Here is an 18,350-nt window from a genome sequence, read left to right on the forward strand (position 1 = left end):
TTTTATTAAAAAGGATCAGAATAAAAGTGTCCAATATGATCTGCTAGTGCCTAATATTAAAACGGGCCCGATTATGCTCTTTGTGGTTTCCTCTTATCTGTAGTGTGTTCTATAGATTTGTGTGCACTTAAATGGTCTGTAAAGGCAAAGAAATCCCTAAGTTCCTCCAGAAGGAGTTTCTCTCCCCCCCCCCCCTGCCTGAAACTCCATGTGACTCCTTTGTTTGCTTCCCTAACACAGTGACCACAGTATGTAACACACGCTTCGATTGGGTAGCACTCCGACACATTGTAAGTGATAGGCTAAGGGGCGGGACATCTCTAAGCAGTTAACCAATCACAACAGAGCCGGACAGCTAACCAATCAGAGCAGACTGGGCTCTGGTGTCAGACAGAGGGTGAAAAAGAAAGAGCTTTCTGAACATTAGAGCATGGAGACATGTCACAGTAGTAGAGGGATAAAATATGAATATGAAATCTGAAAATGAGCACAAGAGCGCCCCTTTAAAGCCATAACAGTTATCTTTGTCGTAGCTAATGTCATAAAGTCAAGCTAGATCGATACAAATATGATTTGTCTCTACTTTTAGAAACTGATGTGTCAATGCAAGATGACACAGCAGTCAGGAAAAAGATTATGAGGAAAGCCAGCTCAACTACAGGGGAAAATCCATGAGTAACTGAAAACACAATCCACAGAACCTCGTCTAAATCAGCACATTTTGGTAATAGGATTATACTTTGTTATACGGAGAAAGGAGAGGGTGAGTCAGCCGTTTTATTCAGGCTGATGAAGCTGAGAATAACTCATGGTGTATTTGTGTCTGTTCAGTGTAGACGTGAGGATCGTGCAGGTGTATGAGCTGTTTGGTTTGAATACGACAAACTATTCATGTGTCAGCCTTGAGTCATGAGAAAACATTGGCAACATACGGAATACGTTGTCAAGCACTGGACTTTAACCACTGTTTGATTCCCGTGTGAAACCAAGGTTAAGTTGTTTTTAACGACAATGCTGCAACATGCCATAGGAGGTTGTCATGTGACGTTATTGAGTCACGTTTTAAACATTAACCTTAATCTTTTTCGTTAAACTTAACAAAATAGTTTCATGGAGTTCACTGGAACTGGGATGGAGTTTCATCATTTCACGAATTATTGTGCAATTTTGAAAAGCGTGATTTACATTAAATGTATCAGAAGCAGAACATCTTTCTTTTTTGCGGGGGAAATTTGGTTTTGTGAAAGTTGTTCCACTATAGAATTAAATATAAGTATATATTTTTTTTCTTATAAACATAGGAAATAGAAATGTGCGATAAACAGATAAAATATAATATCATGAGATATTAAAATGTAAAGCAAGAAAGGCACCAAAAAAATGAACATATTTATAAAAATATTATACAAACACAAGGGAGTTCATGTGGTGACGGGTGTGCACATGTAGGTGAGTGTCCTCTAAATAGGCGTTCTGGAATAAAGAAGAATCCCACAATATCAGCTCCAGCTACCTCATGTGATCTGATTCATTCCACACTCCTATAGGACAGATGTTCATGTGGTCCCGTGCTTCAGGGCCACAGCTCCACACCGGTTCAAGTTTCAGAGTCAATGCCATTTCCTGCTCATGGTCCGTCTTCTTCCTAATGAATCGTTCCGTGGCGAGACATCTTGAGTGCAAAGGTTTTAAAGAGCATCCATTACAATTCAATAAACATTGCTATGTTCTGACTACCTGTCTAAAATGTTCTCCTGATCCAAAGAGCATAACTTTGACAGCTGATTTTTATTATAAAAGATAAATAGCTGAAATATTTCACTTGGCCTGCAAACCCATCAGACAGTAAATCACAATAACAGCATTTAAATATGTCCTGAAACTAAACCAGGCCTCCTTTGCAAGAAACATAAAACAGGCATTAAACTAAATAATCGGGGGCAAATGATCTATATATAAATTCTTCAGATACAAAAGCAAGTTTTTCCATCGTAGATGTTCAACTTGTAAATTCAGCTAGTTTTTTCAACTTTACGTGATCCTACTGTTTCTTTTTTTCTAACAGCGTGATGCTGAATTCAACAGCCTGCCTCTGACCTCGCACAGTAATTATTCATCCTGTACTTGTGCCCAATCAGCTGCCAAATAAATACTTCAAGTGTGAGTAAGACCGAAGTATCAATTTAAAACACCTCTATTGCAAATTGCATTACACTACTGATATATTTGCAGCCGTGGGCTATAGCACAGTCGTGTGCTATAGTGGAGAAATGATTCAGGAGGGCTGTAATGACTCCTTTACCAATCCACACACAATCAATGAATGCTTGTCGGCACAGATCCAGTTTCAGGCAGCTACAGCAGCAGCAGGGAGGAGATGAACACTGACTACTGTTTCTGTGGGTGAGGAATGGGGAGAGATTAACTCTTCAAATGACGACAACAGCCCCTCAGATTTCAATATTAAGTTTGGGATATATGTATTTACTGTAAAGAGATCAAAGTGTGACAGTCAAACTTGATTCAATTATCCAAATGTTCCTTTGCGTCTACTTCCTCAATACTGTAAAAGAACAAAACATGCAGTCTTTTCCTATTTATACTGTTTAATCAAATATTTCACTTTGTTGTGACTAACAGAGGTCTGTTATTCCCCAATGTGAGGCTCTCAGACAGACTTCTCTCAAAGCCTTACTCCTGAGAAGGGCAATTCCTAAAACCAATAATGGCCCTTCACACCAGAATCAGCCCTTATGAGCCTTTGTATTACTCTTTCTTGGTAGACCACTTTGCAGGCGGTAAACAACCTGGGAGAAAGCAATGACATGCAAACATGACTCTTTTGACAAATGTACATTCTTTCAGTAAAACTGTGAATTTCAAAAAATGCTGGGATGATAGAAACCAACCTTCCTGACAGCAGACATTTTGACACAGAGCTGATGGATGTTCTCCATCTAGGTGTGGCTGTCTCAGTGCCAGTGAGCCCTGGAAGGGAACTGGCTGAACGGAATACAGCAACATTCTTTAATGTTATTATTTAGATAACAAGTCAAAGTGTGTGCTGTACGAAGGGGCTATTTTTCTTGGTTTTGTTATACCACTTTTCTGTTCAATACAAATAGTTGCATTTAATCCCTTTTTCCCCCCAAACTCTGCATTTACTCCGAGGTGGTGCACTGTGATTGGATCTAGGTTTGCTCTAAATGGCCCTAGAGCCGCTTTCTGTGATTTCTGACTTTAGGGGCAGCCCTGCTGAGATCAGTGCTGTGTGCAGAGAGGTGAAGAAAATACAGCTGCAGTAAAGAGTAGGGTGAAGGGCTCACCCCAAAGGAAAGAAGCCCCCAGGTGATGACCAATGATGGAAAACATTAGGCAGTAGCTGTCAGGCCACACCTGAAACATCAACTTGTCTACAAAAAAATATTTGTTTAAACATACTGTCATTAGTGATAGGAAAAGGAGGTGGACATTTTGTATATGTACATAAAGTATTAACTGATTCATGTTTACCTTAGTTCATACAACTGTAAAAGAAGAAGACTCTAAGGCATAATATGTATATCTTGGTACGTTCAGAATACAGGCATTGATGCCAACTATCAGAGAGGAAGTGTAAGCCATCTGATACATCGGCTAATAAAACCGTGTAATATCTGTCCCATCACTAGACACTGCTAAATTAAGTTTTTGTGCAATTTCTTTTCTTAGAATCAGTTAAAAAAATATCACATGATAAAAGGCCATAATGCAATTGTAGAATTTTAAAAGACAGACAAAATTAAGTTTTGTTGCTAAATGTCACCATGTGCCATGGTAGGCCACATGACTCCACACCGGGGTGAGTTTATGTTTCTCTTTTCACGCAGCTGTTCAGTACTACTGTGTCGGAACTCAATCTGAGACACAGTTAAAAGTCTCATTTCTCTTAATCAGAGGACCTGATACACCCCCTGCACCCCTCTCAGGGATGTGCCCCTTCCCACTATTAGAAGTTGGAGTAGTACCAGGACACTTTGTAGTGGTGTACCATTCTCAGCCACTATTTGGGGGGAGGAGGTGTTACTGTTGGTGCCTTCCAGTGCTGTCTAGAATCTAGATTCATTAAAGCGATATCAAACTCCAAGAACAGTTGGTGCAGCCCATCGACACACACATATATAACAGACAACAACCTAGTCTCAGGGAGTTAACTGCCTGTAGCTAAAAATAACCTGTTTACGATTGCCACTCCCTGCTCCTCTCACACATAAAAAAGGGCAAATTCAACAGTTTATAAGCAAAATGACACAAGAAGAAATGTTCTGATGGACAAAAATAATAGAACGTTTCTTCATCTTTAGTGTCAGCATGAAATCCCTGTGAGGCCAACTCTAGAGTAGGTAATCACATTAATCACACGCTAACTCGCAGAAACCAGAGTCAGTGTTGGAACATTAGAAAGACTCAAAGATGGTTTTGGTGAGTTCCTTTGTTTCAGTTGAGCTTGAATTAAGTGCCTAAAGATTACTTGATTATTGTGGCTTTGAGGAGAGCATATTATTTGTGAATTTTATATGTAAATAAATGATTATAATTGTCCAAATCCCGGTTGATTTGAATTACTATACAGTATATCCACTGAAATGCATGCCACATAACAACGTGCCGGAAAAGGGGCCATACTGTAAGAACCAGAGGCTGACATTCACTATTACAGAAGGTTTAAGAGAGCAACTAGAGGGTAACGTGTGTGTGTGTGTGTGTGCGTGTGTGTGTGTGTGTGTGTGTGTGTGTGTGTGTGTGTGTGTGTGTGTGTGTGTGTGTGTGTGTGTGTGTGTGTGTGTGTGTGTGTGTGTGTGTGTGTGTGTGTGTGTGTGTGTGTGTTTCAGACAGAAGAAAGAGAACACTTAACAGTGTCAGTGTGTACACCAACACAGGAGGAATGCACTAACTTTGTCAAGATGAAAAATGTATGGTGAGGCCCACTATCCCTCAGATCTACCACTTCTAAAGACACACATTCAGGCTGCCTCTTTACCCTCTGTAGCACTGACAGATACCCACTAGAGGCTGTTCTAGAGTCAGCCAGAGGAACAGTTTATTACCAAAAGAAAACGAACATTCTGTGTGGATAGTTTAACTGTAACCATTGAAAGACGTGAATCCAGAAGTAAGAATATGCACAATACTTCGTACAATACTCTCGCAACATCAAGCACTGGGTGACTCATGTGTGCAGTGTTTTAAACCTTGTTTTACTGTTCACTTGTCAGTCTTGTTTTTACTTTGACCACAATGAACCTTGAACATTTCGACTTAGGAAAATAAATATATGCATTGCATCTAAAGTTGAATATTTGAATAGAATCATTCACCCTTTAGAAATCCCACAGCGGAGGACTTGTGGGAGGCGATTACATACAGCTCCAAGGGCCCACTGCCTTACTCACATGCACTTCAGCATTACTTAACAGCTGGGACTTCAACCAGCAAGATCTACAGAACGAGCTACTGGGACCCTTATAGCCTACAGGAAGATGCAAGTTCATTCATTCTCAGCCTTTAAGATACATTTAATCAGGTGAGACAAAATCCATATAAATGTTGTTATTGTTGAATAACAATTACAGATCCACAGCTCATAGTTACTGCTCTAACGAGAGAGGGTTAAGCAGTAGCTCTGGGCAGGGTTTCTTGGAAAAGACAGGCAGCAGTGCTTCCCAAAACTCAGGCACCCTGCTGAAAATTGGAGTACATGCCAGCTAGCTCACTACTGACATTCCTGGCATTAGTCTGGCTTATTGTAGCATGCCAGAACCAGGGTGTTGGCACCATTGTTCTACCCCCAAAGACCAGCGTGAGGCCAGGGTCTCTGTGTATCCTAATACTACACAGTAGTACCCAGGCTAGGGTTAAAAGGGGGCACTTGGGTAAATGAATCAATACACACAATCGACACATGTGGGCATAAAGAAGGCTCAGAGTACAATCACTCAATGTGGTCTATATTTCTAGCTACTCCCAATCTGTTATAGTGTAACCGCACAGAGCACTGTGGCAGGAGAAAATGACAGTTTGCATCTGAATGTATCCTGGAAACTGAAATGTCCCAGCGACCAGACACTATTTCTCTGCCGGTGACATCACCCTCACAGGCAGATTAGAAAGGCATCCTTTCATAGTGTCAGTCAATACCACCCCACTACTCCAAACACTGTGGGAAAGTAAACACTGACTTCAAACTGTTTAATCACCTGAGGTTAATCGTTAAAAAAACTCTTTCTACTTGTTTCTTTCTCTTGAGACTCTGTAAAACTGTAAAACAGACAGCAGGAATAGATGGATGTATTATAATAGGGATTCACCACATGGACTCTTTTTTCAGGCATGAGATACAGTAGTTACCTGTTCTAATTGCCCTTAGCAATAAGACAACAGTATTGTTAACACAGCTCTGACTCTAAAACAGTTCACTACATTTTCTAGTTGAATATGCTACAACAAAAAAGATACACAACTATAATAGAAAATTAAATAACAATTAATGACATATAATATGTCAAATCATAATTTAAAAAAGGGCTTCCAACCACATCTAAACAAAGGTATGAGGAAGACCATGTGATTTGGTTGATCTTTTCTGATAGAGTTTGAGATTAAAATAACTTGTCGTGCATGTTATAGTCTGGTAGCATAATTACTGTCAGCTGTTATTGGCTCCCTGGTTTTGGGAAGACGGTAATCCTCCACTCTAACACAAATCCCATCTCAATTACAGAAGCTCTACTCCGTCCTCTCCAGGCAGAGTTCCCTTGACATGGTTCATGGTTTGGACTTGCACTTCTCTGCAGACTTGAAATTGTTCCAGAGAAAGAACCAGAGACACAGTAAATCAACTCATCACATCTTGATGTCATCAACCATCAAAAGGGTTTTTGTCCCAGTGAATGAATGTGAAGAATACAATACTGCCAGATGAAATGGCACCATGGCCAAACTGGTCCTACTGCAGAAACAATATAAAGACTTTCCGGCGTCAGGGTCAATATATCTACCCTGATTGAAAAGCTCACTACGTTTGGATCCACTGCTGATGTTAAGGTGTTGGTGGTGTCAGTATGACGTGTACTATGCCTATTGGATCACAATCAGGTTCTTTACTGTGGCCTTTGTTTCATTTCTGAATATTCTCATGGCTATTAGCGATCATTTCTCAGTGCATACTAGCCCGTTATGCATGGGCGTCGCAGCCATTATATGAGGGTGGGACAAGTCTCCCCCACCTTTTAAAATAATTAGTTTAGACCCCCCACTTTTACTATGCAGAAAGTCCGTGAATCGGTCTATCCACTCGCCACTCGTTATAGAGCGGTGTGTCAGTGCTTCGTACCATGTTTTCACTGCTACATTGTAGCAAGGCAGATTCTCAGAGACGTACACATGCTGCGTTTTTTGTGTAGCTGTGTCTTTAGTTGTAAAATGATGCGCGCCACAGTTTCCACGCTGCGAGGCTCCGTCGCTAACAGTTCACAAGCGTGTTCCACTAGCACCCGGATATAAGGCGCTGTTATTAAAGAGGTGGAGGGAGAGTCCTCTCCTGTCAGACTGAGAGGCTGATAACTACAGCTTAGTGAGGTAAAGGACTCTCTGAGGGTTTAGATCAGGGGTTCTCAAAGTGCGGCCCGCGGGCCAATGGCGGCCCTCGGAAATATTTCTGGCGGCCCGCGATAGTTAATGTGACACGCTGAAATGCATGCGTTATATTTTAATCCTCCATGGTTGTATCTAGTAAGAATTAGAATGGAATTTAAGAATGGTAAAACTGCGCCCCCTGGGTTGTCATTCCTAAATTATGAATGACAGCTTGTGGAAAGTTTGCTAGACTACTGGTTGCATGGCAACTAGGCATCTCACGAGTTGCGGTTAAGCGGAAAATCTGTTGTAAGTTATCAGAATCAGAAACGGGAGTTAGCTAGCGATTTTAGCTAGTCACTGTCTGTAGATAACCCAACTTTGTGTCCTCTGCAAGTTCTTAATGTATATTGTATGTATAATTGGTTAGTACAATAAAGAAAGGATTTGTTTTGGAATTATTTTGTGTTCCGTTTTTTCTTGGGCGGCCCTCAATCCAATATTGGGTACCTAAATTGGCCCTCACTCATCAAAACTTTGAGAACCCCTGGTTTAGATAGTTCACTTTAGTCTAAGTAGTGGCTCTCAAACGTTTTGGTAATCATTTATGTAAATAAGTATTTCCAAGGCACTCCTTTATATGATCATTATAGTTATAAAAAACAAGAGAATAACAGGTATGACATAATTCCAACTCATACTATAGGACAGTAACACAAGAATACAGTTTAAAAGGGGAGTGATTTGTAAAATATGCATAAAGAAAAAGTAAATCTGTTTACAGTTCTGTTTCATATGGGTGTTGTTGAGAGATGTATCCATAGATTTAGTCCCTAATTTTGCTCTCAAAGTGCAGCAGATTGATGCTTTTAACTTGCAGTTAATTTATCTGGCGATTACATTTGCCTTCCAAAATCACAAAGTGCATGCTGTCAATTTGTGGAGATTATCCTGCGGAACAAAACCTGAAAGTATCATAATCGTGTTTTTGCCAAAAGATGTAACAGTTTAATTTCTGTAATATTTCAAAATCCAATGGAGAAATCCTGTCGAGGAAGCCCTTGGGATGATAACAAGGTCCTGGTCGGCTTACAGAGAAACGTCATCAATGCACCACTCTATATCAAACGTTTGAAGAAGTTACCTGTGACAGGTATTTGTAATTAGTCATTCATTTTATAGTACAAAACGATCCATTTTAAAGATGCAATTCATTTGTTAAGTAATAGTCAAAGTAGAAGAAAATATGAAAACAAAGCATTTGTCTTGGTTTAAGAAAAGCTACATTTTTGGAGGTACAATATTTTTAAAACAGTTCAGTCATACAGTCCTTTCCAATCACTCATACACAAGCACACACATCATGTTCTCAGCTGCACATGTGAACAAACAGAGAGCAAACAGGTCATCTTACAAACTCATGTGAAGTAGCAGACAGGTGAGAGGACCCTGCTGCAGCACAGCATCCTGGGTAATCTACAGTACACTCACTCACTGTGGCTGGATTGTAGGTGTGCATTTATGTGGAGAGATAATATATGAGAATGTCCTCTCTCAACAGGGGTCATCAAACTGAGAGACCATAGAAGGATACACAAGCGGCATACACTGTATTCATTATGTCCAGTGTCTGGCCTCGACACACACAGCCTGCAGGGGCGAGAGAGACCGAAGAATGATGGATGACTGAAAAACTGCTGCTCAAACATCGTCCACATTTTCCATTAAAACCTGCCAAGCTGTCAACAGCTTTAGTCTGATGTATTAGTTTATTGGTTTCCAACTGCTATGAACTTATAATGTGATTAATCCAACATTAAACTGCGTGTTGATACTAATCAGATTATGTCAGCAGATGATTGACAGTTTAGCTAACAGCAGACGTGCAGTAGGTGGCCTTCTAATTTAAATTAGGAGTCATTTCACTATAAGAGCCTCTCAGCTCTTCAGGGCTTAACACAAACAGTCAATTGAAAGGCTGCTCAAAGTATTGAGGGTAACAGGACATGTAGAGACATATAAACACACACACACACACCATTTAAATATATAATAAATGACTGCAGTGATTACACATAATTACACCAATCCATCAAACTTTACAGTCTAGAAGCCAAAAAAAGCTTTTTGATTATGGAGCATGGTCTTTCTGTAAAAATGATATTGTTTAAAGGAATTGTTCAACAACACCTTGGGAATAAACAAAGATCAATAATGTTAATTTGCTACCTAGAACTTAAGATAATGGCCAAACTCCAGTAGCATTAACGTTAATGTTCCTGGCCAATAAAAAGTCTGCATTGTGACACCAATCTCTCGTACATTTGTACGGTATATAGAGTGCAGCAAATGAAGTGTTTGTGTAGGCCAACCTGGAAGTTAGCATTGCAAGGGATCCAGCAACAAAAAGCAATGACTCCATTTGCAATTTGATTTCGGAGTATTGCAGGAATAACATCTGTGGCTTGCCATAAATGTAATTGCCAGAAGTAAATAACTAACGTTAGGCTTTAGACAAGACTACTTCCCCCATGACATCATGTCACCATCACTAAACGAAAATCACTATCCACTAAACTTGTTACCTTTGTTAACCATCACCTGGCTCCAGCTAGTACTCTATCGACATCAGTTTCTCAAATAACTCTCACTATCAGCAAGGGAGCAAATACGATTATTCTCCTCAATTTCAAATGAATATCCATTAATGACAATCCATTTATAGTCCTTACACAAACCTGAATAAAAGTTGTTCTGGTCTCTTATATTCATATATATATGAATATATATATATATGAATATATATGAATATATATATATATATATATATGAATATATATATATATATATGAATATATATATATATATGAATATATATATATACACATTCATATATATATGAATATGAATATGAATATATAAATATATATATATATTCATATATATATGAATATGAATATATATATGGTGATCTAATGGATAGTGAGGTGGGCTGAAGATCGGAAGGTTGTGAGTTCAAATCCCGCCAGGAACACCACCACTAGTGTGCCCTTGAGTAAGGCAAGTGCCTTACTCAAGGGCACACTAGGGAGAATGTCCCTGTAATCGGTAATTGTAAGTCGCTTTGGATAAAAGCGTTAGCTAAATGTAATGTAATATATATATATATATATATATATATATATATATATATATATATATATATAAGGATTTTATCCCTACAATCTATCTATCTGATAGATGCTCAAATATCTTCTACTTAGACATAAAACAAACTGCACTTTATTGCAACCAAATCCCAAAGTCAACCTCAGTATCCATGCTTACAAGTGATTTTATATGTGCACAGCATGCATGCACAACTGGGACTATTGCTATTTTGGAATTCCAGATCAAGTTGCATGAAACCGATCGGAGGGAAGTACTGGAAGCAAAGTGTGTGTGTGTGGGGGGGGGGGGTTCTCTGTGGAAGCTGCGGCTTAGAAGTTAAGTGTGTATGTCAGAGTTCCCGTTAGAAAAAATGTGTGCCGGTCACCCTGTCCGTTAGGATTTAAATCTTCCGGACAAATTGGAAATTTCCCGGTCAAAGGTCTTCTTTGTTATTTATTGAGCTTTAAAACAAATTGACAACAACTCTATATATTAAGGATGAAATAATCAAGGCATTCAGATGTATCTTTTATTGAAAAGTTACTTTTAATAAAAGTTCAAACAAGTTCTGCCGATATCGTGCATAACGGAAAATAAATAAATATAGCCTATATTACGCAAGCCATAATAAAATAAACAAAAAACCCATGTTCTTCAGCTTTAGGCCTACATATAGTCGGATAAAATAAAACATTACGATTATTATTTGTTCACAAACTAAAAGAGTATAGGCCTGTCGTGAGCATTTTAATAAAAGCTTGCAGCTGCCGACTTGTTATCAAATAGCCTTTAAACAAATTGTAATACAAACTCTTTGACAAAACTAGAGCAAAATGCCTAGCTTATGATGTTTTAGCCTACTTTCTGCGCTGTTTCAGACCTGTGAAGTGGGTAGCTGCGGATTTAAAATCAAAGGTCCCGAGTGTCTCTCCACAACTGGCAATGCGCATGAGCCGTGTGACCTTGTTCTCGCCGAGCCGACTTCGCTGCGCTGTTTTGATTCTGTTCTGTAGAGAGAATCCTCTCTCTGCCGGCACCCTGGAGACTGGGATCACGCATGCTATCTTGGCCAGTGTGGCCCACTCAGGATAGATGTTGCTTAAATCTCTTACGAGGACTTCGCAAGCCGTTAAGAAATGCAAGCCTCCGTATCCGCGGAGTGCTGTCATCACGGGGATGGCATCTCTGTGGGCGCTTGTGGCATCAATGAGAGGGGCACTGGCTTGCGCTGAGTCATCCTCGCTGGCAATCCCTTGGCCAAAATGACCAATAATGGTTCTGAGGGCTGGTTCAGCGTATATTTGAAGAGCTGAAGGGACGGAGAAATAATGAATTGTTTTATGTAACGCAAATAAACACATTTAAATAACTTGTGACACCATTTTAGGAAGGCCTACTTACCACTTTGTGCATCTGGGTATCGGGATGGGTTCAGAAGGACGTCAAAGCAAGTGATAATACTCAGGGACTCTTCAGGAAAGCGGTTGTGTAAAGCATCTATAAGATGTGTAATGTAGCGTACGCGGACATTACTGAAAGCCTGCCGGGACCGGTCATCTGCGTGTGTCACATTCACATCCCTGTACATGCCATTTTGGCAATCTGCCTGAAATCTCTCTTCTTCGGGACCGGGGGAATCCCTCAACTGTGTGAGTGCCGCAACTGATGCGTGAACCATTGGTCGGATTGTGGCCAGATTGACATCCTCTTTCTGGAAAACCAAATTCAGTTTGGTCATAACAGGTAGCACATCAGCCAGTGCGTGAGTCCAGGCGATAAAGCAGTATGGCTGGATTTGACCAAGGATGCCTTTTGCTTGGGCATTTCCTCCAACAGCCTCTTCATGTAGCTCCTTCACCAGAGCAGGCCAGTTTAGCTTGATACCCTCCACTGCCCTGTGCAAGGATAACCAGCGGACAGCGCACTGCTGCTTTAGGCTTTTCACATCTTCATCCCCGAGCGTTGCTGTCATTTGACGAAGGCGATTGGTCCTGCTGGCTGAGTGCTTGTAAAATGAGTACACAGAGGATACTGTGCGCTTGTAAACTCCTACTTGGTCCACAGCTTTTGCAGCATCTAGCGCGGCCAGCGCAGCTCGGTGGGCAACACAGTGCACCTGAATACAAAACGCACTCTCTCTCTTCAGAAGAGCACCAACTCCAGCACGTTTGCCCATCATTACACTAGCCCCGTCTGAGCCCAGGCCAATGACGCTTGACAGTTTCACATCCCTCTCGCGGAGCACCTCATCCACCTTGTCAAATATACACTGTGCTGTCCCGGAGAGAACATCATAGTTTCCCAAAAAACACGTCTCCACTTTTCCTTTAATTTGCAACTTGGCGTATATTATCAGCTTTTTGTCCACAGTGATATTAACCGTCTCGTCAATGATTATTCCGATAAAGTCACTCTTTTTTAGTTTTTCGTCCAGCTGCTTAATCAGGACTTCATCTATGGCCTTTTCCAAGTCATCACTGTGCCGGTAAATTATATCACCTGTGACAAAATCAGGAGCCTTCACTTCTCGTAGTAGTTCAGTCAACCCTGCATACTGATTACCTGCAATGTCGTTTTTAGCCATGTGAAACACTACTTTTAGCTGAGAACATAGCTTCACGTTGGACGCTTCATTCGCCCTCTCACAGTGGCCTTTCATTGCGGTTTGTTGTGGTATTGTGTTCACTGACAAAATGTGCTCATTGCTCTGGCTGTGTTCAATAAGCGCAGAGGTTCTCATATTTGTTGCTCCTTTGGTGAACCCGTTCTTTCTCCCCGAGTTCTCGCAGTGCGAGCAGAACATAATTTCTTCCCCATCTATAATGTCGCACCTCAGCCAGGTGAATTTATCTTTCCATTCGGGTCTGAACGCGCGGGATTTTTGTTTTTTTCTGTCCGGGGCCAAGGCATCTGCGGTCTCATTGACAGCAGGCGGTATCGCCATCTCATGGTCTGTATTATCATCATTAGACCTGCTTGGTTTAAAGAAATCATTTTAAGCTTAGCTTGTTTTGCCATGTCCGATTTTTCTCATCTCTCTGTCGTCCTGTTGTTATTGTGCGCCCACTTTATCTTACTGAATGAAACAAATGTAACGGGTTCGTTCCACATTATGCCGTGGCCTACAGTGCGCTTGCCTATTAACACAAAAGATAATTTAATTTAAACAAACAAAAACAAAAATCTATTTATTGTTTATTTGAATACACTTTTTGCGCTAAGGGAAAAATATTTGTACCGGACGTGTTGACCGGAGAGATTTAGATTTGCCGGACTTCCGCATATTTTACCGGTCACAATCCGGTAATTACCGGCTAACGGGAACTCTGGTGTGTGTATAGACACACACACACACACACACACCACACACACACACACACACACACACACACACACACACACACACACACACACACACACACACACACAGCAGTGTGTAAATGCAAAAACAAGGTCTGTTGTAGCTGCAGGTTTCCCAGTGGACTTGCTTATTTAAGAGTGTTTGAGAAGTGGGAGTGGGACACTGGACACAGATGTAATCACAGAGCTCTGCTTTAGAGAGCAAACACAAAGATGAGATCATGAAAAACAAGGATGCTGTCATTGTGATGTTTGACCTGTCACAGTTCATCTGAAAGCTCAAATGAGCAAAAAGGGAAAGAAAGAAAAGTGTGTTAGAGGCAAAGGATGAGCATAATAATGCACCTTTCAGGTGGCTTCACTATCTGATTTTGTGTTCAATGTCTTCTGCCTTCAATATGTATTTTGTAAGACACATAGAGAAAAAGTAAATGACTTTAAATTGGAGTTCTTGGATATTCAAAAACCACAGACTAATCAAAAAAGACTGCAAACTCCTCTGAGTTTCACTGAGGCGAGGTCACTGTGGTTGCCTAGCAACATCTCATTGAGCTAAATGTCATAAGTCATTTTAGTCCGTCTTTCAACTAGAATAACTTGAAGACTGACAGAGTAAACTCGTGGGATAAATATTTGCGGTAAGTATTTACAGAGCTGCGTGTTTTACACGAATAGATCTGCTCAGTAATTATTATAACTCAAAACACACTGTATCATGCTCGAGGGACTTCCACCTGTTGCGATAACTTATGCATATGGGCCTCACAAGACAAGACTAACAACCCGTCTAATGGGAGGCCATTTTGTTTAGAAATAAATATCCAACCCCCCAGTGATTAATACAAGTTGTACAAGAGGTATACTTTGGAAGAACCTGATATCTCTCACCAGTGTTGTGAATTTTGAACCGTCAACACAGGTGTTAAGAATAGAAGAGAATTCATCAATGTCCGCAGAGCACGCTAATAACAATTTAAATCATGCAGTTATACTAATAATTATACCTGCTTACAATAAATGAGAAATATAAGCTCAGTGTTATTTATGGTTGATTCTTCATTCCTGAATGAAACTACAATTGGAAGTTTAACTTAAAATGAATGAGAAATCTTTCCATGTGTCAGCCTGTTCTTATGACACATCATGGTTACAGTATTAAGGGGGCCATACTTTCATTTTCCGGTTCACACACACATGCAGACTTATGCAACTGCCCTGGAGAAATGGCTGATATTTAATGACAAATCTCTAAACAATAAATCCACTTTTAGCGCAAAAAGCATTAGCTTCACACCATAAACCGTTGGCTCCCATTTCATCCTGATGTGTCCAGACTTTACAATCAGTGTGGTTGTACAATTATCTAAAACAAAAAGCATCAAGCCAAAAACCAACATTAGGAAAGAATAAGAGGAAGCGGGACCCTGGCAGAGGGGCTGGAGGATATGACGGAGGCCTGGAGCAGCAGAGTGCTGCCAGCAGAGCTACACAGCAGGAGCTCTTCCCACAGTGACATGCACAGGGGGCAACCGCATGGGAAGAGAAGGACTAGACGAATGGGAATGGATGGTTACTGCTCCAAACATAGACACAAGACAAGGCCTGTTTATCCTTAGGGAGGCTTTTACTTCTAACCTATTTTTAACCAGAGATGTTCTGAACATCCATGCTGCCTCTCAACAACAATGCATAGCTTTGATTCACACAGACATACTTAAAGGCATTCAAACTACTTGTGGCTCTAAACAGCTGCTTTCCAATGATGTCCTACTACTGTATATGAATGGCAAGCAGAATAGGAGAGCACAGCTGTTACTGTCAGCCTGTGTCATAGCCCAAACCCCCTCCAGATGTTGTAGTACACCTGCCTTTACTTGCACTTTGACCCATAAAAGGCAAGAGGCCGCTGGGTCAAACATTAATGGTTCTTTCCCGATATTTTGTACCTCCTAATTCACCAATAAAAATAAGTTGGTGCATAAAGTACTAGAAAACAATTATGTCTACAAATGCAAATACATTTTATTTAAATTATTAATCAATAATGACACTGATATGAACAAGCATGCATATAGGTCTGCACAATGATTTGCAGAAAGGAGTGCAGCTCTAACATATGCAATGATGGTCCACCGCATAGGGCTTTCATTTTGTACATCTGTCTTTGAGTGCTATGTTCTTTTAGGGGTCAGTGAGATCACGCCTGCAACAGAAGCATTTCAAAACGGTAGAACTTTATAGGCCTCCTTATGTCAAAAAAAATTTATGAAACTAACCACAGAGGTCAGGATTCCCTCTCAGGTTTTGCATTGGTTCAATTCAGAATGATGAATCCGGTAAGCAAAAGATCTGTAGGAGCATCTTGAGGTTAATCTGGCTTTTCTGTGTCTGCTTGCTGATATGAAAATCACTTTCGAGTCATGGCTTGAAAGTGATAATGTCATGGTTTACCCGGACATTATCAAGTGAATGTCCTTCTGATGTGCCGCCTTGCTGGCTGGTGGTCCTTATCACTGTTGTGCACTGTTGGACCTGTGCCATTCAACCCAGGGCCAGATGTCTCACCTCTCTCTGCCCACAATGCCAGTGATTCCCCTGTATGTCAAAGAGGCTGACAGCTCAGAGAAGAGGACACAGACTAGGACTCCTTTGTTTATGAATTGCTTGATCTGAAGGCCAAAGCTCATCCACCTGCTCTCAGAGAGAAATCTGTCTTTGAGCTCTTACAGATCACCAAAGAGGAAGCTATGGTTTCAAATGTAGCGTGGATGAAGTGACGCTGCTCCAGCGATAATAATAACAGATAAGATTTGATTCTGAACTTTACGATGGCTCCAGCAGCTCTGTTCAAAAATGTCAGTGGAGACGGGACGCTATTTTAGGATATATATTATGCCATTTTATTGTGGATCGTTATAAAACACTCACAGTAAGTTGATCGCAATGAATGCTCAAGATTGTAGTGAATATCCTGACGTAAAATAATAATAACATATTTGTAAGGTACAATTATTTCAATTTATTTCAGTGCAATCTTTTAGAGTTTAGAGCATATTTTGATGATTGTTGGGATAATATTGTGAATTGCATTTATTTTGCCAGGATAACAGGGACAAGAAATGTTCTCATTGTCCAATGCCTGGGAGTCAGACCACATGTATATCATATAGATAATAGAGACATCATACTACAGGACAAATCACCATGAAACCAATGAAGGCTGGTGAGTAAGACACCATACTAGAGTCACTGGAGCATGCACTAACTCACACCCAAGCTCCAATTCAAGCTACATCATAGTATGCACAGTTATGCACAATGAAAGCCACTAAAGAGGAGAAGAGGCGGGTGTTTTTACCTTTATACTTTTCTCTGACGTTCTCAAAGGCTTGCACATAGTCCTGCTCCTCCGCCAGCCTCTGACGCGGGGCAAACATGGGCATGGACATGGCCTGGCTGGTACTCAGAGTTAGGGCAACTTCCTTTCTCTTTAAACTTTCTTTTAAACTTTCCACTGGCACTCTTTGACTCTGTGTCCCTTCAGTGGTGATGAAAAGCCCTCCTGGCTGTGTGTCCACCTATCTGTCTGTCCCCACCTTCTTCCTCAGTCACAGTGTTCCCCCTAAAGCTGTAGGTTTCATTCCAGACCACCACCACTCCCCTCCTCAGCTTGAGAAATACCCACACACACACACACGGATATCAGACCCTCCTCTTAAAGGCACAGAGGCAAGCACATACGTCAGAGATATATGCCAGTTGAGGCAGACAGCAGTTCCTAAACACACACACACACACACACACACACACACACACACACACACACACACACACACACACACACACACACACACACACACACACGCCACAACCCTGATAGAGAGACACACATGGCTACCTCGATGAAAAAACAAATGACGGAGCAGCATGGGGTTATTTGAGTTCCAGCTGCTGGAGAAACTGGGGCAAGGCATGCCGAGAAGATCCTGTACGACTCAGAGCTTTAAAAATGTAATATTCCCTAAACTGAATGACGGCAGCATGGAAAGTGTAATGCCAGAGAACCACACCTCTTCAGTGCTGCTCTTAACAATGGAGCAGCTTGGAGATAAACAACCTTAAGTGAGAAAATACATTCACAGAAAAGAGACTAAAGCTAAAACTTTCTGAACCAACTTCTTATTCGTTCAGAAAAAAAGAGATATGTTGTGAACTCAAATGTCACA

At 40.8% G+C, this 18,350-nt stretch overlaps 1 protein-coding gene across 6 annotated transcripts in view; it reads right to left on the reverse strand.

The window, feature by feature from the left end:
* Positions 1 to 18,350, reverse strand: part of pleca (plectin a) — a 108,669-nt gene that overhangs the window by 78,180 nt on the left and 12,139 nt on the right. For 2 of the 6 annotated variants that reach the window (XM_034236021.1, XM_034236018.1), the window contains exon 1: positions 17,483 to 17,681. The exons of the other annotated variants lie outside the window; for them this stretch is intronic. In XM_034236021.1, the coding sequence (XP_034091912.1) occupies positions 17,483 to 17,573 (91 nt within the window). In that variant the 5' untranslated portion in view covers positions 17,574 to 17,681. Of the gene's footprint in view, positions 1 to 17,482; positions 17,682 to 18,350 lie in introns of those variants that run through there. 6 annotated transcript variants of the gene reach the window in all.

This window comes from Gymnodraco acuticeps, unplaced genomic scaffold (genome assembly GCF_902827175.1).
Source record: "Gymnodraco acuticeps unplaced genomic scaffold, fGymAcu1.1, whole genome shotgun sequence".
NCBI lineage: Eukaryota > Metazoa > Chordata > Actinopteri > Perciformes > Bathydraconidae > Gymnodraco > Gymnodraco acuticeps.